The following is a 24,544-nucleotide window of genomic DNA, read 5'->3' as shown; positions in this document are numbered from 1 at the left end:
CGTAAAAAAGGCGAAGCAGCGCCTCTACCACCTGAGACAGTTAAGGAAGTTCAGAGTATCTGGGAAGATACTCCAGTCCTTCTACTCCGGAGCTGTAGAGAGCATCTTGACTGGAAACATCACTGCCTGGTATGGAAACAGCACGGCACAGGACAAGAAGGCCCTACAGAGAGTGGTGCGCTCAGCCGAGCGTACCACGGGTATTGCACTACCTCCCCTGCAGGTTCTATACAACAAGAGGTGCAAATCCAGAGCCTGCAGAATAATGAAAGACCCTCACCACCCCAATAACAGCCTGTTCCAGCTGCTGAGGTCAGGCAGACGCCTGCGAACCCCAGCTACTAGGACAGAGAGGCTTCGGCTCAGCTTCTTCCCCCAGGCCATCAGAGCCTTGAACACTGAACACTGAGTGCCACAGAACACTGAACTCTCCACACACAAGCACACATGAGCACACACACGACACGCACGCTGTACACGCTCGCACACTAGCAGCCACTTTAACATGAGCAAGCACACACTCATGCTGCACACGCCCACACTTATGGCCACAAAGGAAAGGTCACTTCAAAAATAGTATAGCAACAGTAACAGTGTATTGCACTACCAAAGGACCTAGCATGTCCTACATGCTCTGTAAATAACTATGTACAGATACCGAGATGCCCCACTATGTTACCCGTTTATTGCACAATGTTGTTTTATTGGATTCTATTATATGTTGTACTACTGTATTGCACATTGTTGCGGGCAAGACCACCCGCATTTCATTGTATACTTGTATGCCGTGACAAATAAAACTCTTGACTTGACTTGTCTCAACACTGAGAAATTGTGAAATATGTACATAGTGCAGATTCTGCAGTTCAGCTGTGACAAGAACCCTCCCTATTGAAACGATCCATTCAGAATTGCAGCCACAATCGACGCAGTTAATAACATGCTTGTGAAGAGATCTTGGGAAAATGCGTATGAAATAAATGGTGTTTCGCAAACCTTCTCTTTTCTACCTAAAGTTGTTACAGGTACAGGAACAGCCTGTTGAGAACAGGACTGAAACAGAGCGGTATAGAGGCTGCTAAAATAGTCTGAGTAGTTTTCTTCAGCAGAAAATGTCAAAGACAATATGGGACATTTAGAAATATACATGTACAGTATATATTTGTTCCTGTAGGACCTATTTTCTACCGATGTACTCCCCCATTCATTATTACGGTGGGTGTACTTTGGTAGAAAATAGTTCCTACATGAAACTGCACACAACAAGGTCAGCAGAATGACAGCAGACTTCTCCAAAACTAGGCAGATCACACCTCAACTAGCTGAATGAATAGATAGCACTCTGGGTAAAAGGAAAATTATCTTTTTTGAATTTTGGGTGAACTGGGCGGCCGGGTAGCGCAGCGGACTAAGCGTCTGCCTACCACCGCAAGAGACACTGTCAGCGGTACCTCCGGCTTGGTCGGTCGTCCATACTGATACAATTGTGAGTGTCAGCGGGTGGGGTGTATCCTGGTCGTTGTAAACAGCGACTCCTACAGGTCGGTCAGGGCGCCTGCACAGCGAGGGAGGGGACTGGGGGAGGTAGTGTGATCCTCCCACGCGTTACACTTCCCCAGTGAGAGTCCTCGCTGTCAGGTGAAAAAAGAAGCGGCTGGGTGACTCCGCATGTATTGGAGGAAGCATGTGATAGTCTTCAGGGCTCCCTAGACCGGCAAGTGGGGGGCAAATGCGCAGGAACGACCAGGAAGGGATGGGGGTAATTGGCATAATGACTAAATTGGGATGGGAGAATACAGAAAAAAAGGAGGAGAAAAAGTAGATAAAAAAATTAATTTTGGGTGAACTGCCCCTTTAAAGGTTGAAAATTGACAAAGTGGCCCTTTGACATGATGGACACCGAGTTAAGATGTGGACACCAAGTCAACCCAGCATTTTGGAGCAGAGTAATTGTGGTTAGAAATGTTATTGAGTGTAACAAATCACTTGTCTAGCCTTTCGGAAAGATTCGTGAGTACTCATATGTCAAGAAAGCAAACATTAGGCATGCCAATTTCACCACAGAATAATATTAAAAAAGAGACTGAGTGATTTGTGATTTATCATGTCAACAAGCAGTCTACATTTACCTTGCTGCATGCATGCATGCGTGCGAGCGCACACACACACGAGCGCGCGCGCGCCTAATCCCAACACATGTTCTCCAGGTCCCTGTCTGAGTCCAGGATGGTTGTCAATGGTCCGCTCCTTGGACTAGCATGCAGGCATGCACGCACGCACACACGCACACACACACGTGCATAGTTGCCTCACTGCAGGGTGGGTGTCAATGGCCCGCTTAAACAACCATGCACCATACAAACCATACATACATACAAACACACACACACACTTCACTCCAGGGTTAGTGTCAATGGTGCGGTGGATCGGCAGCAGACTGGGTAAACCATGAGTTCATCTGTTTAGAGACCGAGGGAGGGAGGGAGGGAGGGAGGGAGAGAGGAGGGAGGGAGGGAGGGAGGGGGGGAGAGATGAGGACAAGAGGGATAGATAGATAGATAGATAGATAGATAGATAGATAGATAGATAGATAGATAGATAGATAGATAGATAGATAGATAGATAGATAGACAGACAGACAGACAGACAGACAGACAGACAGACAGACAGACAGGTGTGTGTGTGTGTCTGTGTGTCTGTGTGTGTGTGTGTGTGTGTGGGTGCATGCGTGCCAGAGAAACCGTCTCCCTCTGTTGAAAACACAAATGCACTGAGACAAGAGGAGAAACACATGTCTGCTGGTTCTGGTTGAGGTGTGTGTGTGTGTGTGTGTGTTTACAGTATGTGTGTGTGTGTGTGTGTGTGTGTGTGTGTGTGTGTGTGTGTGTGTGTGTGTGTGTGTGTGTGTGTGTGTGTGTGTGTGTGTTACAGTATGTGTGTGTGTGTGTGTGTGTTTACAGTATGTGTGTGTGTGTGTGTGTGTGTGTGTGTGTGTGTGTGTGTGTGTATGTGTTTAGAGTGTGTGTGTGTGTGTGTGTGTGTGTGTGTGTGTGTGTGTGTGTGTGTGTGTGTGTGTGTGTGTGTGTGTGTGTGTGTGTGTGTGTGTGTATGTGTTTAGAGTGTGTGTGTGTGTGTGTGTGTGTGTGTGTGTGTGTGTGTGTGTGTGTGTGTGTGTGTGTGTGTGTGTGTGTGTGTGTGTGTGTGTGTGTGTGTGTGTGTGTGTGTTTTCAGCAGGTGAAATGAGGCAGCTCGGCTGGCTCGGCCGTGCAGGGAGGGAAAGCCATGGATCAGTGGTCGCCCAGCGGCACACAGGATCTCTCTCTCTCCCTCTCTTTCTCTACGTCTTTCCCTTCATCTGTCTCTTTTTTCATCCATTCATCTCTCATTGACGCCCCATCTTCCTCTTCTTTCCTTCCATCTCTCTCCTTCTCTCTATCTTTTACCATGCCTCCATTTCTCTCTACATCTTCCCCTCGCACCCCATCTTTCTTTATCATGATGACAATAACAGTAGTAGTAGTAGTAGTAGTAGTAGTAGTAGTAGTAGTAGTAGTAGTAGTAGTAGTAGTAGATTTACATTTAGTAATTTAGGTGACGCTTTTATCCAAAGCAACTTACAAGTTCTGTACGACAAGTCAACAGGAAGGGTACAACTCTTACAACTGAGTAACAATGTTCATCAGACAGTGCTGAAACTTGGGTGGTGCAGTGTTGAGTGCATAGTTGTAAAGACATATTAGTATAGTAGTAATAGTAGTAGTAGTAATAGTAGTAGTAGTAGTAGTAGTAGTAGTAGTAGTAGTAGTAGTAGTAGTAGTAGTAGTAGTAGTAGTAGTAGTAGTAGTAGTAGTACAGGGCTGTACAGTGCGACATATATATCACGTGCTACAGCAACAGCGGTCTGTGCGATGAATGGATTTACTTCAGTAGCACTGGTGCGATAGGCATTCGGTTCATATTGATACTCTTATTTTGAAAATACTGTCACAGGTCTCATTTCCGCCTAAGCGCAGTTCCAGTCATGATATATCTGGGCTCCGGCAGTTAGCAACAGTCAGGTTCATATGATACTCTTATTTTGAAAAACCCCATAGCAACTCCGTGATGTCATATCCGTCCCAGACCGAGCGGAGCTGCACTGCAGACTGCCTGCGGCTATTTTGCGATCCGAAATAAGTCTGTGGTGTTTTTTTTTCTCACAACGGGTCAAATGCATCTAACACGCTTTGCATCGTCGCCATTCCTTTATGCCCACATCGCCCGAAATGAACGTTACATTAGCATAAGCTAACAAGCTAATCCTGATCAGAGGCAGAGCCATAGAGAATTAGAGACAGTGTGGACTGGGGAAAGGGTGTGTGTGTCGAGAGGAGTGGAAGTTTGAAGACAGACTAGACTACAATATGATGTGGGGGTGGTGAGTTGAAACAGTGTGAATGAATGAAAACTTTATTTAACAGATTGCAGAATGGGTACAATACAGTACGGCTCAATACACACAATTGTTAAGGGGATGCAGACCAGAGAAAGACTTTCGTCTTGTTTACATCAGGGTCCCCCATTGTGTGTATGTGTGTGTGTGTGTGTGTCCCAACCGACCCCACTTCTATGTTTCAATAAATTATTTGCATTTAAAACTATTAACGCTGACTCATTCCTTCAGTCCACTCAAAATTATGCTAATATTCCTTATGTTGTTTATGATATTAATTGAAAATAGCATATGAGAGTATTATAGTAATAATAACACATGGCGATATACTAAAAAGCAATTTATAATTTTTGGCTGGTAAAAAATCTGCCTTTTTTAAATCTACCAGCCAAATGGCTGGTAAGTCAAAAAGTTAAGTTTGTTCCCTGACTGCAACTAAATAACACAAATACAATAGGCACATTTGTGACTGTTACAAATATAACACGTTTTATACTTGTGCTACAAGATTTTGGCCAGTGCTACAAAACGATCAACCTCTGTAGCACCAGTGCTATGTGCAAAAAAAGTTAACGTACAGCCCTGTAGTAGTAGTAGTAGTAGTAGTAGTAGTAGTAGTAGTAGTAGTAGTAGTAGTAGTAGTAGTAGTAGTAGTAGTAATAGTAGTAGTGGTAGTAGTGGTAGTAGTAGTGGTAGTAATAGTAGTACTAGTAGTAGTAGTGGTAATGGTAGTACTATTAGTAGTAGTAGTAGTAGTAGTAGTAGTAATACTAGTAGTAGTAGTAGTAATAGTAATATTACTAGTAGTAGTAGTAGTAGTAGTAGTAGTAGTAGTAGTAGTAGTAGTAATAGTAGTAGTACTAGTAGTAGTAATAGTAGTAGTGCTAACACAAATACCTGTATAATAAACGTCTATGTTTTTAAAAGGTGAGTACATTCTATTAGAATGGCCCTACAGTACTACATAGCACTTTTCACCACACAGTTACTACGCCATACCTGTCAACCCTCCCGTTTTTCCCGGGATTCTCCCATATTTCACGCTTCTTTCCCGCCGTCCTCCCGGTTAAATATTTTCCTGTAAATTTCCTGTTTTTTTTTTTATTTACAAAAGGGCTGCAGTTCCCCTCCGTGACGACAGGTGGCAGCCATGTAGATTAGAACGTTAGCACAGGAAGTCAGACCGGAAAAAGGTTGCGACCCGAAGAAGAAGAAGTAGGCTGACCGGATAAAGAAGGATTCTAGGCTAGAATCAAGTCACCAAAGTTGATGTTAAAATGTCTATGCTTTGTGCAAAAGCCAACGTGGCCTTCAGTTTTTGTGACGATTTCAACCCGAGCGTAGCAGACATGTTCCCTGACTCTGCCATTGCTCAGAGGTACTCGGCGGGGAAAACGAAAGCCATCAGCTCATCAAAGGTAAGATGGCTTTGTTATGGCTAGCCACAGACTAGCTAGCAGCTAACGTTACTAATGAATAGACAATATACTAGCCTAGGTTTTTTTTTTTTTAAACTCAATTTTTATTTGCATTTTTGGATTACAAGCATACAAACAACATCATCTTTGAATATTATTATCATCTCAGTCGGTCTTCCAGGTACATAATACATAGACATAATGTACAACACCGTTAAACATATATAAACAATAAAGAAAAGATTTTAATATCCAAAAACAGAAATAAAAAATACCGACTTAAGCAAAAGTTCCACAGACATAAATAATAAATTGAAAAAACATAAAACAATTGTCCTACCCAAATGATAAAGATAGAAAATACTAACTAAAGCAAAAATGTGCGACATGGGTTCAGAGACCCTCCTTGAACCTCTTTCCTCCTTTACCCTTCTCCCTCTTGTGTTGCATTTGTTTCTTCCTCTGTGATGTCGTTTTCGTTCCCCTTATAGTCCTCCCACTTTCCCCATCTTTCCCCAAATTTCTCTTCCTGTAACCTCAGCATGTGTGTTATCCTCTCCATATCCTGTATATCTTCCACTATTCCTACCCATTGTGCTATTGTCGGTGGGTCTTCCTTGTACCACAGTCTCGTTATTGCTTTTCTGGCCGCTATCAACATTATCTTTATTAAATATTTGTCCCCCCCCTTGTATTCCCTCGTGTGTCAGGTCTCCTAAGTAAAGCACCAGTCCTGTTTGTGGTAATCCGTATCCTAATATTCTGATCATTGCCTCCCCTATCTCCTCCCAATACCCCTTCAGCTTCTGACATCCCCAAAATATGTGCGTGTGATTTGCCCCCTCCTTCCCACACATCCTCCAGCAAGCTCTTTGTGTTGGTGCATATTTTCCCTTCAGTTCTGGGGTTATAAAGAATCTGATTATGTTTTTCCATCCAAACTCTTTCCATATCCTCGATCCTGTTGTTGAATGTTGCACCTCGCATATGTTACCCCATTCCTTCCCTGTTATTTCTATCTCTAGTTCTCTCTCCCATTTCTCCCTTATGTAATCGGTCGTGTGTCCCTTGCTGTTCATTATAGCCCGGTATATTGCTGATATTACTCTTCCTTGCCCCCCTTCGTATGCCCATACTATCATCTTGATTATTCCATTCTGTTCTTTGTCTTTGGCCCCCCTTATTTCTTTGTTGTAGTAGTCTCTAACCTGTAGATATCTGAAGTGGTCCCCGTTTTCTAGTCCAAATTTCTCCTTTAATTTTTGTAGTGTCTGCATTTCCCCCTTCTCTATCATTTTGCATATCGCTGTTGCCCCCCCCCCCTCTCCCACCTTCTGAATCCATGGTCTAATCTCCCTGGTTTGAATCTCTTGTCATGTGCTACCCATCTCAGAACCCCTAACTGCTTCTCCAATTTGTGTGTTTTTACTACTCTGTTCCATATGGTCAAGGTGCATTTGGTGATTGGATCTAATAGTCCCTCTTTTTCTTTAAATAGTTCCCTATCTCCCACCAGAGCTTGTACCTTGTATCCCTCCCCTTCTTTTTCAATGTCTTTCCATCTTGCCTCATATCTGTCGTTACACCAGCACGTCACTGCTCTCAGGTGTGCTGCATAGTAATAATCTTGTAGGCTGGGTACTGCCATCCCTCCCTCTTCCTTTGGTAGTTGTAGTGTTTTATATCTGACCCGTGGTCTTCTCCCCGCCCATATGAACCTCGATATCAGTCTGTCCCACTCCCTGAATTGATTCTGTGGTATTTGTATCGGTAGTAACTGGAATAGGTATAGTAACCTTGATAGTATGTTCATTTTAATGACCTCTATTCTTGAATTGAAGTCCAAGGACATTACTGTCCATCTCTCTAAGTCTCTCTTGATGTTCTGATTTATCTGTGTATAGTTCGCCTCAAACAGTTTCTCCACCCCTCTCGTGATGTTCACCCCTAAGTATTTAATCTTGTCCATGTCCCATCTTATCCCGTATTGTTCCCTAATTTCCGTCGTTGGGGTATAGTTCCATGCTAAGGTCTGTGTCTTTGTCACGTTTAGTTTGTATCCTGAGTAGTGGCCATATTCCTTCAGTAGATCCATCAGTGCCGGGAAGCTCTTGCCTGGTTGCCTCATGTATACTATCACGTCATCCGCAAATAGGCCTAGTTTATATTCCGTTCCATTTATCCTTACTCCCTTAATGTCCTCGGTCTGTCTGATCAGTTGTGCCAGTGGTTCTATGAAAACGGCGAAGAGCGTCGGTGAGAGACAACATCCCTGTCTGGTAGCCATCTCTAATCTGATTCTATCCGTCAAGCTGCCATTCACCTTAACCCTCGCTGTCGGTTCTTGATATAGCGCCTTGATCATCTTCATCGCCCTCCCGTTCAGTCCGAACCTCATCAATGTTTTATATAAAAATGTCCAGCTCACACTGTCGAATGCTTTTCTGCATCTAGGCTAATCAGTACCGCGCTACCCCCTTGTTTTTGTATCTCCTCTACTATGTGTAATGTCTTTCTCACGTTGTCCTGTGTCTGTCTCCCTTTAATAAATCCAGTTTGATCTTCATCTATAATGTCTGGCATAAACGTCTCAAATCTCTTTGATATTATCGATGTATACATCTTGTAATCCACGTTGAGTATGGACACAGGTCTGAAACTACTACATAATTCCCTATCCTTCCCTTCCTTCGGTATCGTGGTGATTATGGCTTCCTTCCACGAGGGGGGCATTTTTCCCTCTTCCATCGTGTGTCTGAACGCCGCCCCTAACATGGGTGCTAATTCAGTTCTAAATGTCTTGTAGAATTCCAATGGGAATCCATCGCTCCCCGGAGACTTGTTGTTTTTAGCTCTACTAATTGCCTCTTCCAGTTCTCGTTCCGTAATTATTTTATTTAATTCTTCATTCTGTTCTTTCCCTATCGATGGTAACTCTAGCTTCTCCAGATATGCTTCTATTTCCTCTTCTCCTGCTGCTTTTGGCTGTGTGTATAGTTTCTCATAGTATTCTCTAAATGTCCTCTCTATTTCAGCTGGGTCTCTCAATATTTCATTAGTCTTTGTATCCCTTATTGTGTGTATCGTGTTCAACTTCTGTTGCGTCCTAATTCTCCTAGCCAACAGTCTGGTCGCTTTTGGTCCCCCTTCATAGTACGTTTGTTTCATGAACCTCGCTTTCTTTTCTATTTTCGTCAATAATTCCCTATTTATCCTGGCCTTTACTTCTTTGATTTCTCCGAGCGTTTCCTGTTCTTTTGATATCTGGTGTCTCCCCTCTAGCTTCTTCAGCTTCCCTATCAGATTGTGATATGTCTCCGTTCTGGCCTTCTTCAGCATTGCTGTCTTCTCCATCAATTTCCCCCTTATCACCACCTTCAGTGTGTCCCATAGAATGTTCGGATCTACCGCCCCATTGTCATTTTCTTCCTTATACCTGGCTATCTCCTCCTTGATCTGACTCACCACCCCCTTGTTATTTAATATTCCTACATTTAGTCTCCAGATCGTGTTCCTCCGTCTCCCTTCTAGATCTCAAGTTCAAGTTTCTTTAATAGTTGTCATACAGAAGTACAGAATACTTTTATACAAAATGCTTCTTACTGTTGCGCTCCAGAGACTGTGCAAGACAAGATAAGTATGAAATAAAATAACATAGCAAAATTAGAAGCAAAAAAAAAGATGAGGTCACAGTGTTCAGTTTAGACATATGTACAATGTTCGATGCAGAATAGACGTAGTTACCATACAATATACAATACTGTGCAGTGTACTAATATACAATACTATATAGTGCAGGGCAGAAATGGAGAATGGGACGAGGTGCAATTTAGGTACAATTCACAGTAGGTGTACGAGTTGTAGTGCAAATCCCCCATCAATAAATATAAAGTGTCTACTGTCAGATATATGGCACTGTGATCCGATATGTCCGCTACTCCTATTCTGCTCTCCCGTACCCTGTAACTGTCCCCCGTCGTCATCAAAGAGTAGTCTATTCTTGCATATGTCACGTGCGGGTGTGAGTAATGTGTGTATTCCCTGTCCATGGCGTGCATCTCCCTCCAAACATCTGTAATTCCCATTTCCGTCATCTGAATATTCATATATCTACTGATTGGTGCCCGTCCTTTTCTAGTACTCGTGGTGTCTAGGTCGTGATTCAGTACTACATTAAAATCTCCCGCGCATATCAATATCCCTTCTAGTTCCATCACTATCATATCAAAAATGGTCTCATATAAATCCCTCTCACTCTCTGGGGGTGCATAAACATTCACTAACGTAACCATTTGGCCCTCCATTTTTCCCTTCACCAGAACAAACCTTCCCTCCTTGTCTCTTACTTCCTTGATCAATTCAAATTTGACTGTGTTTTTGATTAACGTGATTACTCCTCTCCTCAGGTTCCGTTTAAAGGAACTATAGTATGCATTTTCATATCCAAATCTCTTCAGTTTCTCATGCTCCTGTGCTACCAAATGTGTCTCCTGCAGAAAAATCACTTCCATCTCACTTTTTTTACATTTCAACATCACTTTGCCCCTCTTTATCGCATTATTCATTCCATTAACGTTTAACGACATCATTTTTATACCTTTAACCATTGTCATCTTTCTTCTTCTTTCGTCTGTCAGTCCCCCCCATGTCACATTCATTCCCCCCTCCGGTTGTAGCCTCCGCTCTCTTCACCGAATACATATAATGATTAACATAAATAAAAAACATAAATTTTACATAAAGTGCTCCCAAGGCGTTCGGGGGGTCCCTGTGTCCCCCCCTGTCCCCTGCTGGTGGGTGAGGAGTAATTGCTCTCCTAGTGAGAGGCCTCCTCCTGACGGCTTGGGGGTTTGAAACCTTTGCCCCCAACCGCTCGTCATATTTGTCCAGCATTCTTACTGTTTTTACTGCTGTCGTGCTCCTGGTCAAAAACGCTCTGTCCTTCATTCTGAGAGACCCCCATTTCCTAGGTCCCCCTCAATGCGGCTCGTATGTTCCAATGTCCCTCTTTCCTCCCAAACCCGTGTGTGGTGTCTTCTGTGTACCCCTTTTCATTTTATTTTCCTCCTCTTTATTTTCTATGTGATGTCCATTTATCCCCTTAATCCCTTCCAACTGTGTTACTCTCAGCGTGTGTCTATGTACTTGTTTCAATATGTTCTGTGTTCCGTCTATCATACCTAATTATATTTCCATTTATTCCCTCCGTCGGCCTGTGTATTATGTGTCCATGTATACGTTATGTTCGTTCCTATATCCTGCCTCTACCTGGGAATGTGTGTTTATGTATATGTTAGTAGTACTGTCTATATTTTGTCTCTATTTGGATAGTTTTTCAATCTCTTGTGCGTGTACTCATCCGTTCATCATTCCTCCCGCCTCCTCTCCCCTCCTTCTCCGTCTCTGGCCTCCTCATCCGTCTCCGCTTTCGGTCTGTCACGTCTCATCTCGGCCTTCTCCTCTCTCCTCCCTCCTCTCCCGGGCCTCGATCTCCCACTCTGGTCCATCTGCGTGCCCCCTCCAATCTCTGCTGCAGGCTCCGCGTCTGGCCCTCCTGTCTCCTTCCCTCTCCTTCCTCCGCCATCTGCATCCCCCGTCGCCTCATCTCCTCCACCGCCTCCTGCGCCGTCGCGTATGTCACCGTCCCTTCCTTCCAGTGAATCCTTAGCGAGGTCATGGGTGACTGGAATTTCATTCGGTTTTCTTTCAGAATTCTCTTCAGTCCCGCGTAGGACCTGCGTGTTATTGCCACCGCTGTCGAGTAATCTTGATCAAACGACAGTCTTTTCCCCTCGATTTCTATCTTTTTGGTCCACGCGGTTCTGAGTATCAACTCCTTAATCTCAAACCTCAGAAAGTTAATAATCACCGCCCTCGGAGGTCTGTCCGGTTTCGGTCTCTGAGCCAACGCCCTGTGGGCCCTCTGTATCTCTATTTTTTCCAGTCCCGTCTCCTTCAGTTGTTCTTTGATAAGCTCTTCCACATATTGGATCACCGATTCCCCTTCGACTCCTTCTTTCAATCCCCATATTCTGATGTTATTTCTCCGTGACCTCCCCTCCATGTCCGATATCTTTGTCTCCATCTGTTCTTGCTTTTGAATCGCACACGTTAACACCTGTATCTCTGTGCTCCATTCCTCCATCTGCGCCGTTCTAGTCTGTACCTCTGTCACGTTACTGTCCTGTTCCGCCATCTTCTCATCCACCCTTTTGATTTCTGTATTCATTTCACCTCTGAAGTCCTCCTGTTCCTTCCTCAATTCCTCCCGTAACTTCCCAATATCATTTCTTATCGTGTCCGAGTTCAGTTTCATGTTTGCCTGCATCGTGTCCGAGTTCAATTTCATGGTCGCCAATATCCCGGCCTGCATGAGCACGGCCCATCCTGGCATTTCCTTGTCTGTCTCAGCCGAGACTCCCCCTTCCTCCGCCTTCTCCTTCTCGGTCTCGCCTCGGGGGTTTTGCTCCATCGAACTCTCCTCTTCCTGTGAGTTCTCCATTTCTCTTTCCTTCATATTTGTTTTCTCCTCCTTCCTTCTCGTTTGCATCTTCATTTCAAATCACTTTTCGGGTCCTTATTTCTCAGTTTTTCGCTCTTTTGACCAGGAGCCTCACCGCATGCGTGCTACTCTTCCGCTCTCATACCGGAAGCCAATATCTACTAGCCTAGGTTTACCCTGCTTTCTGTTAAATGGCTGCTGTGAAAAGGATCTATAGATAGAATGTTTTGCAAATATAAAGGACAATCAAATCTAATCACTGGACTCTTTTGCTCAACAGGTGCCATAGCTGTGGAGTTTGACGACGAAGTTACAAGCATATGAAAAGCTCAGCCTTTTTCATTGTTGTGCGACGAATCAAACAACAGAAACAACGACAAAGAATTCGTCATTCTGTGTCTCTCTAAAGCATCCAGAGAGTGATAAGACAGTCTAATTAGATTCAAATGTATTGTCATTATACAGCACAAGTACAGTACAACGGAAAGATGTTTGGCCTCCAACCAGAGTGCAAATGTACTGGGTATAAAATATATAAATGGGGGGAGGGGGGGCGGTGCCAAAATCTCCCATTTTTTCAAATCCCAATGTTGACAGCTATGTACTACGCTCACAGATTAATCATTTTACCTATGACCTTAACACTTTGAGTGCCACGGGTCCGGTGCCCCGGAACCCTGTTGCGTGCCACCACCCACTTCAATGACAGAGCTCTCATATTTGCGAACGCATAAACTATATCTTAAATTATGGCTATGTGTCTAATATGGCCGTCGCTTATCAATGACTTGTTTGCAGTCAACATTGTCGAAACGTATTGTTTTTTTAATCGGTTCATTTCCGTTTTATACCATTTTGAAAAACGCTCGTTTTTTGAAAGTTCCAGAAAAAAATTAAGATTCTGTGATAAACTGGAATACACAAAACACGTTGTCATTTTTCGGCCTATTTATGAATTGTTTTCAAATAAACGCTAGATTATCGATAGTATATGTGTACTTATGCACGCTATAGAAGCAGGCTGAAAAAATCGATTATCTTATTTCCTGATCGCACACACACACAGACAAACACATACGGCACACGCTGATATATAGGTGAAAATAGCTCTGATTATCCCAAGACTGGTAAAATAGATTCCTTACCTCAGATCAGATGTTCTCCAAAAAGATTATTCCAATTCATGATCGCCATTCCAAACATCGATCGCGTTTATTGATCCAACGCTGGGTACTGGAAACACACATTCTCCGCTGTTCTCGTGGTAGGCGATTACTTGGATCGTCTCCGGTTACTTGTCTGACAAGTAAAATGTGGAAGCAGGACTTTTTTTTCTCCATGCGTTTCATTCAATCCAATCCAAAGGGGTGCAGTACCATCCGGAGAGACGATAGGGGGCGATATTTTTCCTGTTCGAGTTCAGACAGATCCCCACGTGAGGCTAGATTGATGAAAAATTTATGGAAATCGATAATACAAAAAAATACGAGATCTCTCGTCGTTGGCACTCAACGGTTGGCATGAACTAACAAGAAATCTTGTAGTTGGCACTCAAAGTGTTAACAGGGCTCTAAGGTGCGAGCATTTCACTCACATTTGCCCCTAAAAATAGATTTGTGCGAATCGGAAAAATCATTTAGGAGCACAGTGTGCGAGTAATAGTTTTGCATAGTGGGCGTGTCAACGGGCAATTGTCATTTCATAATAGACACAGAGCAGCGCAAACCATCTCTATAACAACTCAACTCGCGAGTCACTCTGTTTCTTTTTTTGTATTTTCTTTTTTTTTATTATTTTTTAGACAAACACATAAACAAACATGACAACATAAAATTAGATATACAAGCATTAATTAACAGTGCACATCCAATGAAATCACCATTTAAATAAATGTCTTATAGAAGATATACACCTAATACCTGCTATCTAATACCCTACACACATATGCTCTCGCTCGCTCCCCCCCCCCCCCGGGCCCCCCCTTGGATAATCCATCCATTATCATTCGCTCCTAACCAGGCACTACAATTATATGCTAGCTTTTATTCTCTCCACCACTTCTAACCACATTGTAATTTTGGATTCACTGAGACCCAAAATTCTTGCTGTAGATATTTCTAGATAAATCACATCGAGATATGTAAGAATCCAGACCTTCCGGCAAATTTTTTCCGGTTGAAACCATCGTGATGCTATCAGCTTTTTAGCCACTGTGATACCAGATAAAACCAATCTCTTTAGCTGTATAGGTACTGCACACTCAAAAACATCATTCAACAGTAATACAGAGGGGTGTACAGGTATATTCAGAGTTAAGAGATTTGATAATTGCTGGGTCACTTCTTTCCAGAATATCTTAACTGGTGGGCAGTCCCAGTACATGTGCATAAATGTACCCTCGTCCCCATTTGTACATAAGGAGCATTTGGAGTCTTGTTTAAGACCCATTCTGTTCAGTCTTATAGGAGTCAAGTATGTCCTATGAATATAGTTAAGATTGATTTGTTGATGGTCCGGGTTCCGTGATGCAAGTCGAACATTTGCCCAGGCTTCTTGCCAATCAAAATCTATTTCCAGGTCTGGTATATCCCTCCTCCAGACTGAGTCTAGGTGGAGGATTTCATACGAGGACGTTAGTAATTGATGATAAAAATCTGATGCAAAACCTCTCGATGTCTCTCTTTCATAGAAGAATTTGTGGTATCTGTGGTGTACAATTGGTATCCTTAATGGGACACCGTGAGCCTTCAAACATAACAATAACTGTGTGTAAAAATAATATGTGGAACTGATGAGATTAAATTTTTTGTGTATTTCCTCATAACTACAAAAACCCTGTTTGTTGAAAACATCTCCTAATGTGTGTATGCCCTGCTTTTCCCATCTAGGGAATCTTATAGGTCGTTTTCCAATCAGGAGTGCATTGTTATTGAATAAGGGAGTATGATTATGCCATTTATGTGGGTTAGAATATTTTTTTTGTGTGTTTCACGCCATATCCGGATCGCATGAGTAATAATGGGGCCAAATTTCAGTTCGCATTGCTTAATTGATAATTTGGTATATACTATGTCCTGCAGTCTATGTGGTGCTACTATATTTACTTCTAAATTTCTCCAGGATACTGATGCTTGGGGATCAAACCAGGTTGTCAGTGGTCTTAAAGTGTACGCCTTAAAATAGTGGAAAAAATCTGGAAATGCCATACCTCCGTCGGCTTTGTTTCTCTGTGCGGTGGATCTTTTTATACGTGGTGGTTTGTTATTCCAAATAAATTTGTATGCGGAAGAGTGTAATTTTTTCCAGTAACCATCCGGAGGGGGTAACGGTAGCATTGAGCTGATGAAGTTGATTCTAGGTAGGACGTCCATCTTAACTATTGATACCCGTGCCTGTACTGAGTTTTTTAGTTTTGACCACCTGTCAAAGTCGTATTTGATTTTATTTTGGATTTTTATGTAATTGTACTTCACCGTTTGGCTTATGGTAGGGAATACTTCAACTCCCAAACATCTAAAGTGTTTAACCATTGGTATCTCTTCTGGAAGGAGTATATATTTTTTTGCAGGGGCGTTAAGTGGAAGGAAAGCCGACTTCGGCCAATTTATCTTAAATCCCGATAGATCGCCAAAGTCATCAATCAACTTGAGAAGATGAGGCATTGCGGTGTTGGGGTTTTGCATGAACAGTATTACGTCGTCCGCATATAAACTAATTTTATGTTGTGTGCCCTTGATTACGATTGGTTCTATGGATTGGGATTGTCTTATATATTGTGCTAAAGGCTCTAATGATAAATCGAATAGTCCGGGACTAAGAGGGCAACCCTGTCTAGAAGAGCGTGATACCGGAAAGATTTCGGAGGTGATTATACCTGTTGTAATCATGGCCGATGGGTCTTTGTATAATACTTTAATCATATCAATGAATCCTTTTCCTAACCCCATCCTTTCTAATACTGCCCAAAGATACGACCATTCCAACCTATCAAAAGCTTTCATTGCATCCAGGGACAGCATCGCCTTAGGTGTGGTGTCGTCCTTGCTGGCATCTAGTACGTGTAGTAATCGTCTTATGTTATCAGTGATCAAGCGGCCTCTTATGAAGCCAGTTTGATCCGGATGAACTAAAGACGTCATATGCTTTTGAAGTATGATGGCTAATACCTTAGAGCAGTGGTTCTCAAACGGTGGTACGCGTACCACTAGTGGTACTTGGTGGTACTGCTGGTGGTACTTGAAAACATTTACAAAAAAGCACACTTTTTTTTTTCAGTCAGGCCACTGAACTTAGAAGCAGGCCAGGCCAGTGTTTCTGGTTGCGGCGGCGCGATAGTTAGATAACCTAAGTGGGGAACAACCAGGAGATCACTGTGACAGAGAGTAATTCAGTCTAAACAGTCTTTAATTCAACTTCAGCCCTGATCATAATTTTTTTTTTTTTTTTTTTAATGTCAGATAAAAAATGAAATACTCCCACTTTTCAAGAGTTGCTGTTAAATCTGACATTACAAAAAATCCATCAAAATCTGTGTTGCTGCTAATCATTGACACATGCCTAGCCTGTAATAATCCCCCCCAGAAAAATGTAGCCTACTTTGCATTTGATATATTGAAAATATTTTACTTTGTGTGTTTTTTTTAACAATAATTTGTGATGCCATCACACAAACTGGCATTTAAAGGGTAAAAATTCAAAAATGTATTGAATATGTGTTTTCTTTTCTTTTTTACAATAATTTGTGATGCCCATCACAAACACTGGCATTTAAAGGGTAAAAATTCAAAAAGTCCTGCAGTAGAATGCAGGAAATTAAGTTTTTGTAACAAAATAATTGTGTGTGTGTGTGTATGTATGTGTGTGTGTGTGTGTGTGTGTGTGTGTGTGTGTGTGTGTGTGTGTGTGTGTGTGTGTGTGAGAGAGAGAGAATGATGGACAATTGCTTGCTGTGTGAGAGAGAGAGATAGAGATAGAGAGAGAATTAAGTACATTTGCTGAAATACAGTTGTTCTTAATTTTCTCACTTGCTATGTGAGAATGTTAGTTATTATGTTCTCAATGCCCCTTGCATTGTATGAGTTGTGTGGAAGCGTTTGCTAGTTCTAGTGCTACCCCTTTGTACATTGTGGCTGTGTCTGACAAAAGTTAACAATAAATAATGGTATTAGGAATACATTTGCCTCCTGCGTGAACTGTGCATAGCTGAATAGACTGCATTTTAACGCCGGTCATATGGTGGTACTTGGAGAGCCAGCTACGTTCTCAGGTGGTACTTGGTGTAAAAAGTTTGAGAACCACTGCCTTAGAGTACAGTTTGATATCGGTTCCGAGGAGGCTTAAGGGTCTATAACTACTAGTCACTCTGTTTCTATGTTCAAGGAAAACTCTGCGAGTAACAGGTCCAATGGTCTAACATGCTTTGCATCCTCGCCATTCCTGTATAGTATACCCACGTCGCGCTAAAAACCTTAACTAATGTTAGCTGCTAACTCTAACTAAGCTAACCTGCTAACGCTAACTACTGTAAGCTATCCCTGGGAACGCTCAGGCATCCAATAGTGAGGGAAGGGGGGGCTGAGAGTATCTCTCTCTCTCTCTGAGGGAAGGGGGGAGCTGAGAGTATCTCTCTCTACAGTAGCTATAGTATATAGCTCAGCAGCTGTAACATTTGATTTACGTTTCAATAGCGTTCAAATTATAATTAATTAAAGAATTTTATAAAGAATTTTCCATGTTCTGTCATATAATAATATATTCCATTGCCTTTCCTATCTGTATCTGTATTGAAGTCAAAATGTTGGTATCGTGACAACACTACAACATACAAAAGCAGCTTCAAAACCGATATTATTTGCGTCATGGGCAAATGTGTGATTTTGGTGGTATGTGCTATTGCACAGATGTTTGTCCCTTAGTATGCAGACGCACGCACGGACAGTATAATATGTAATAAATAGTTTGTTAATAAATTCTGTATTACTTGAAAATGTTTCACTGTGCTCCTAAATGTCTTTGTGTGCTCCTACATTTCTTTGTGTGCTCCTACATTTTTTCATTTAGGAGCTCCTGTGCTCCTTGGGGAAAAGGTTAGCGTAGAGCCCTGCTTAACTGGGTTATCAGCTAGTATTCAGAATATCAATGTGTGCATGTAAATGCATTCAATGTCACCTGACAGTTATCTAGACTAAATGCCTTGAAGAGAAGGTTCACAGGGAGGCCTGTGCTGTTGATCACTGGGCAAACTGTGCGGCACGGTGGTGTAGTGGTTAACCCTGTCGCCTCACAGCAAGAAGGTCCAGGATTCGATTCCCGCTTGGGGACCAGGTTTCCATGATGCCAGGTACTCAGGTGGGGTATCTCCCAGGCCTTTCTGTGTGGAGTTTGCATGTTCTCCCCGTGCTCGCAAGGGTTTCCCCCCCAATAAGATAAACCCAATGGAAAAACATGCACAACAGATCGCTAACGCTGTGGCGTCCTTGACGAAGACGGACAGGAGCACTTGGATTGGTCCCCGGGGCGCGGCTCACGTTGACGCCCTATCTGCTCCCGGCTGCCCATGGGGGGAAGGACAACGTGATGGGAAAAGTGCAGAGAGACATTTCATCGGCGACTCAGTGCATGTGTGTGTGTGTTCCTGTGGGTCGCCCATCTCGCGTGTGTGTGTTAAACTGCATGGCAAATAAAGACTTCTAGTCTAATTATTATAAACTGGTAGTCTTTGGATATGAATGTCAAAATGCATGGGGCCGAATGAGATGGTTAGAAACTCTGACCTGATAAACCTCACGGGACATAAGATTTACAATGGCACCAACTTCTTCTTTTGTTGTTTAATGGCAGTTAAACGACCCATACCTAGTCGGGACGAGCAATAGCACAGCGTTTCCACTGAAATCAACGTGAAAAGGAAGCAATGGCTGGTCTCTGGTGGACACTCTAACCTAGCGCCCTCTGCTAACCAAATAAACAGGTTACTGGTGGACACTCAGGGCGGGATCCACAAAGAATGGATTGCACGGTGCTAATTGTACCCTTACTTACAATTCATTATGAATTGAAAATGGGGGACCCTGATGTAAACAAGACAAACGTCTTTCTCTGGTCTGCATCCCCTTAACACTTTGAATGCCACCCACGAGTTTTCTCGTGTTATTACCCCCCGGGTTGAATGCCCACTCACGAGAATATTCGTTTTATTCTTTTTTTTTATTTTTTATTAGCGATCTGAAATCATATTGCATCAAGCGAGCCTACCGTTGGAGATCCAGTCACCCCAGGCGCTCAGATGTGAAAAAGCGCCCCCTATCGTCTCCCAGATGGTAAATCACCCTTTTAGATTGGACTCAATGAAAATGAATGAGAAAAAACACCCTGCACTCCACATTTTACTTCTCACTCATGTAACCGGGGTCTACCAGAGTTCACTCTGGAGCCTCCGAGCCGCGGGGAATATGTGTTTTACTGTATACACGATGGATCAATCAAATGAGCGATTTTTTCGAATGGCGATCGGGAATTGGAATAAACCATTTGGATACCATCTGATCTCAGGTAAGGAATCTATGTTATCAGTATTAGGATAATCAGACCCGTTTTCACGGATATATAAGCTTTTATGTGATTATGGTGATAGACTGTTTGACTCTGCTCGCGGTCAGAAAATAGGAGAATCGATTTTCAACTGGCGGCACGAGCGTGAATGCTTACACATATACTATCGATCATCTAGCGTTTATTTGAAAACGATTCATAAATAGGCAGAAAAATTACAACGTTCTAGAATATTCCAGTAAAAGGCGATTATCATAGAATGTGTTGTTTTTTCCGCGAAAATGCTATCAAACGGAAATGAAGCGATAAAAAAACAATCTGCCACGACAATGTTGACTGGAAAATGAGTCTTTGATAAGCGACGGGCAGATTAGACACATAGCCATAATTTAAAACATAGACTAGGCGATATTAACGTTAACATTGGAGTGGATGTGGGCATTCAAGGGGGTAAAAAGGAAAACACGGACTGGCTCTCAAAGTGTTAAAGGAAAACTGCAACATTTTGGGAAATTAGCTTATATATTCCAGCCATCTACCCTGGAGTTAGACAAGAAGATGCATACCTTTTTCTTCTCTGTGCATGCAGTAGGAGTAGGAAGACGTTTGGAACTAGGCTAATGGAGGAACCTACTTCCAGTGACTGACGCTAAGCTAGGCTAACGTGCATGTCTTCCTACTCCTACTGCATGCACAGAAAAGAAAAAGGGTATGTATCTTCTTGTCTAACTCCAGGGTAGATGCCAAATAAGCTAATTTCCCGAAATGTTGGAGTTTTCCTTTAACAATTGTGTGTATTGAGCCGTACTGTATTGTACCCATTCTGCAATCTGTTAATAACATTTTCAATCAATCAATCACCGCGCAGGTAATTGATTGATTGATTGAGAATTGTATGAACAGATTGCAGAATAGGTACAATACAGTATGGCTCAATACACACAATTGTTAAGGGGATGCAGACCAGAGAAAAATACTTTCGTCTTGTTTACATCAGGGTCCCCCATTTTCAATTCATAATGAATTGTAAGTAAGGGTGCAATTAGCACCGCACAATCCATTCTTTGTGGATCCTGCCCTCAGCCTAACCTAGCGCCCTCTGCTAACCAAATTAACAGGTTACTGGTGGACACTCAGCCTAACCTAGCCCCCCCTCTGCTAACCAAATTAACAGGTTACTGGTGGACACTCAGCCTAACCTAGCCCCCTCTGCTAACCAAATTAACAGGTTACTGGTGGACACTCAGCCTAACCTAGCCCCCTCTGCTAACCAAATTAACAGGTTACTGGTGGACACTCAGCCTAACCTAGCCCCCTCTGCTAACCAAATTAACAGGTTACTGGTGGACACTCAGCCTAACCTAGCCCCCTCTGCTAACCAAATAAAAAGGTTATACATATAGTGCATACCTTGATCTTCTGCTGGATGTGTCTGAGAGCGTCGGCGGTGCCCATGTCAGCATCTTCCTGGATACACACCACATCCAGCTTCATCTTCACATCCATCTTCATCTTAGGGTCTGTGCTCATCATCTTCTGAACCTCCTTGGTGGTGATCACTATCACCTCTGAAAGCAGACAACACAGCAGTAATTTCATAATGATCAAGACTTTTATTTGTCATAATGCACAGTTAACACCATACAATGAAAGTCTTACTTTGCTAGTCCCTCCTTCACACAGAATCACAAAATATAGACTTAAACTAGAATTAAATATATTGAGAAAATGTTTAATGTTAAAAGAAAGAATCTTAAAAAAGATAAATAAAGTAGAGGGGTCTCAATAGAGAACAGGGTGACTGAGGTCTCAGTGGGGCTGCTTGATTAAACACAATTACTGATTGATTTGGGAACATCATATGACGACAACTGAATTTGTTTCTTCTCCACCAAAGGCTGTCTTTCTGTCATCTTCATCACAAGTTACTAAATACATTTTCAAAATAATTATAACGCACCATGGCTCCCTCCTCCCTCTCAACAGAAGCTGAAACTACTGTTGGGCTTGGGGGGAGGGGCAGAGAGCGGACTGGTATTGCCATACAGTATCACACGCTAACATCACTCACCAGGGTGCTCTCTATGGTCCATACCACACAGTAAGACCACTCTCATGGGGTGCTCTTTATGGTGCCTCAATAAAATTCCATTCCATCATACATCTGCTGCTGGGCTTGTATCAGGCCTACCTGGAATGTTGCCGCTGCCAAGCCTGACAACTTTCGTGGAGGGGAACTGTTAAAGGAACACGCCAACTTTTGGGGAAATTAGCTTATTTGCCATCTACCCTGGAGTTAGACAAGCAGATACATACCCTTTTCTTCTCTGTGCATGCATTAGGCTTAGGGAACAGCCGCACCGTTAGCCTAGCTTATCGTCATTCACTGGAAGTAGGTGTGCCAGTATAGCCTAGTTCCCAACAGTCATACAAAATACACTCCAAATACAACTCCAAAACCTTGTATTGACCATGTGGAGAAATAAAAAATAATAATTAGACATTTTCGTTTTCTAAGCAGATATATACTCTGAATTTTTTTTTGTCGAACCACTGCTGCCTGGGCGCAGTGATTTCATCACCTCAAAAGCCCTGTTGCTTTTTGAAAAACAGGGCTTTTGAGGTGAATGACATTCCAGTGGATGATGCTAAGCTAGGCTAACGGTGCGGCTGTTCCCTAAGCCTAATGCATGCACAAAGAAGAAAATGGTTGCTTGTCTAAATCGAGGGTAATGGCAAATAAGCTAATTTCTCAAAAAGTTGCCGTGGTCCTTTAAGGGTATAATTCATACATAGGATAGGCCAAATACAGCACACCCATCTAGACGACAGTTTTCCAAAAACTGGGTATGGCTCCACATACCGAACCATCACGGGACGAATACACGTACCGTTTTACACCCCTAGTCCTCATACTGTATGTTATGTTGCCAAAGACTTTCCAAATTTCTGCAATGTAAGGTGGGCTGAGCAAAGCACTGACTGCAGCCTGCTAGGCTAGTAGCCTGGAAACAGGGTTATGTCTGTCAACACAATGGTTCAAAAGAATCACTTCTAGGTAAGAATATTTTCTATGGTATGAGAAAGCTTCTACAATGATGTGAGTAAAATCCTGTACCCTGGGACCCTGTCAGTAAACCTAGCGGAGAGAACATCATCTAACTTTTTCTTAAGTTGGCACTAAAATAGGCTTCCAAAATGGCCAAAAGTTCTAAATGAATCCAAAATATTTGCTCATAGTCCTTGGCCTTAATTATCCTTGTCTGGATAAAAATGTCTCCTCCCGGGCATTTATCTCATTATGGCTGTGTCAGCCTAGTAAAAGCTAATTGCAGGGCTTTGGCTAGCTGGCTGCACACAGTAAACAGCTGGCCACACATGATGATAACGTATAGGGAAGGTTTTTATCATCAACAGCCCCGTTTTACTGGTGAACATAAGCATACTGCACCATATCCCTTTACAAGACCATGGTTTCTGGACCCGACCTTACATTGCGCTGTGAGAGGCAAAACAGGACTGTAAATACAGAGATAGGAAACGCACACCCAACAAAAGGCTTGTAATGGGCTTACTAGCTGGAGGAAACTAATACTGCCTCCTCATAAGCTCAGTGAAATGTTTCAACAAACCAACCAACCTCCTAGTGCTATAAAGGAATGCCGTGCAGTGGCACGCATGGCATCAGCCCTCTTACACCATGGATACAAAGCCTGTCCACAGCTGAACCCATAGGTTTCAATGAGCAAAGCAAACTATGGTTATCATTATATGCCATGTTTATGTAACCCCCCCCCCCTATCCAGAGTATTCCATTACATCATCATCGCAGACATCTTGGTAGGCGAACAACAGGTGACGGTAATCAAATAACAAATGACACTAAATGACAACCGTGGCCAATGAGATGTGCCTATGTGCTTGCACCATATTGGTAGGCATGACAGGTCATGAGAATAGGATACTATACTGTGCATACTACTAATTATACTAGGGCTGACCCCTATTAGTAAATTAGTCGACTAATCGGTCGAAAGGAGCCGTAGTCGACTGGCCAACCTCTTAGTCGAATGATAAAAAAAATAAAAAATAAAATTTATTTAATTCTTTTTATCATTCTTTCCAAAAGAAAAGAGGCCTATAAGCGTGGCTAACGCTAATGGCACACATACCAGAGGCTAACTGCCTACGAAAACAGGCACAGATGCACTGAAAGAGGATTTCACCATCTAATGAACACACTAGACTAGACAAATAAAGATGTATCCATCAGTGGACCAATTGCATGCTTTTGCAGAGGACAAGAAGCCTCCAGTCGACTCCTTCAGACATTAAGCACCCCCCACAGCCCAAATGGAATGATACAAAAAAAAAAAAAAAATTTAATATTATTTAAATTTTTTTGTCGACCATTAGTCACCACTAACGGCAAATGTTGGCCAATCATAGTCGACCATCCAAATCCTTAGTCGGGGACAGCCCTAAATTATACTAATACTGTACATAGGGACAGAAAAATAAACATGTCACTGTATCCCATTAAACCCTAATTTGAAACCCACTTTTTAAACCATATATTCCTGTTATTGCAGCCTAGAAATTGTAGCTGGATAAAGTAAGCTATCTCGATTTAGGCCTACT

General features: G+C 42.6%; 1 protein-coding gene across 1 annotated transcript in view; it reads right to left on the bottom strand.

Moving 5' to 3' along the window:
* Positions 1 to 24,544, bottom strand: part of eif2b3 (eukaryotic translation initiation factor 2B, subunit 3 gamma) — a gene marked incomplete at its 3' end in the record, with an annotated part of 235,016 nt that overhangs the window by 186,666 nt on the left and 23,806 nt on the right. Inside the window, exon 3 of the mRNA XM_084327117.1 lies at positions 21,314 to 21,471. Coding sequence (XP_084183243.1) covers positions 21,314 to 21,471 — 158 coding nt within the window. The remainder of the gene's footprint in view (positions 1 to 21,313; positions 21,472 to 24,544) is intronic.

This window comes from Notolepis coatsorum (assembly GCF_963971535.1).
Source record: "Notolepis coatsorum genome assembly, chromosome: 13".
Taxonomy (NCBI): Eukaryota; Metazoa; Chordata; class Actinopteri; order Aulopiformes; family Paralepididae; genus Notolepis; species Notolepis coatsorum.
The sequence above is the reverse complement of the archived record's forward strand: the minus strand, read 5'-3'. Positions and strand labels throughout refer to the sequence as shown.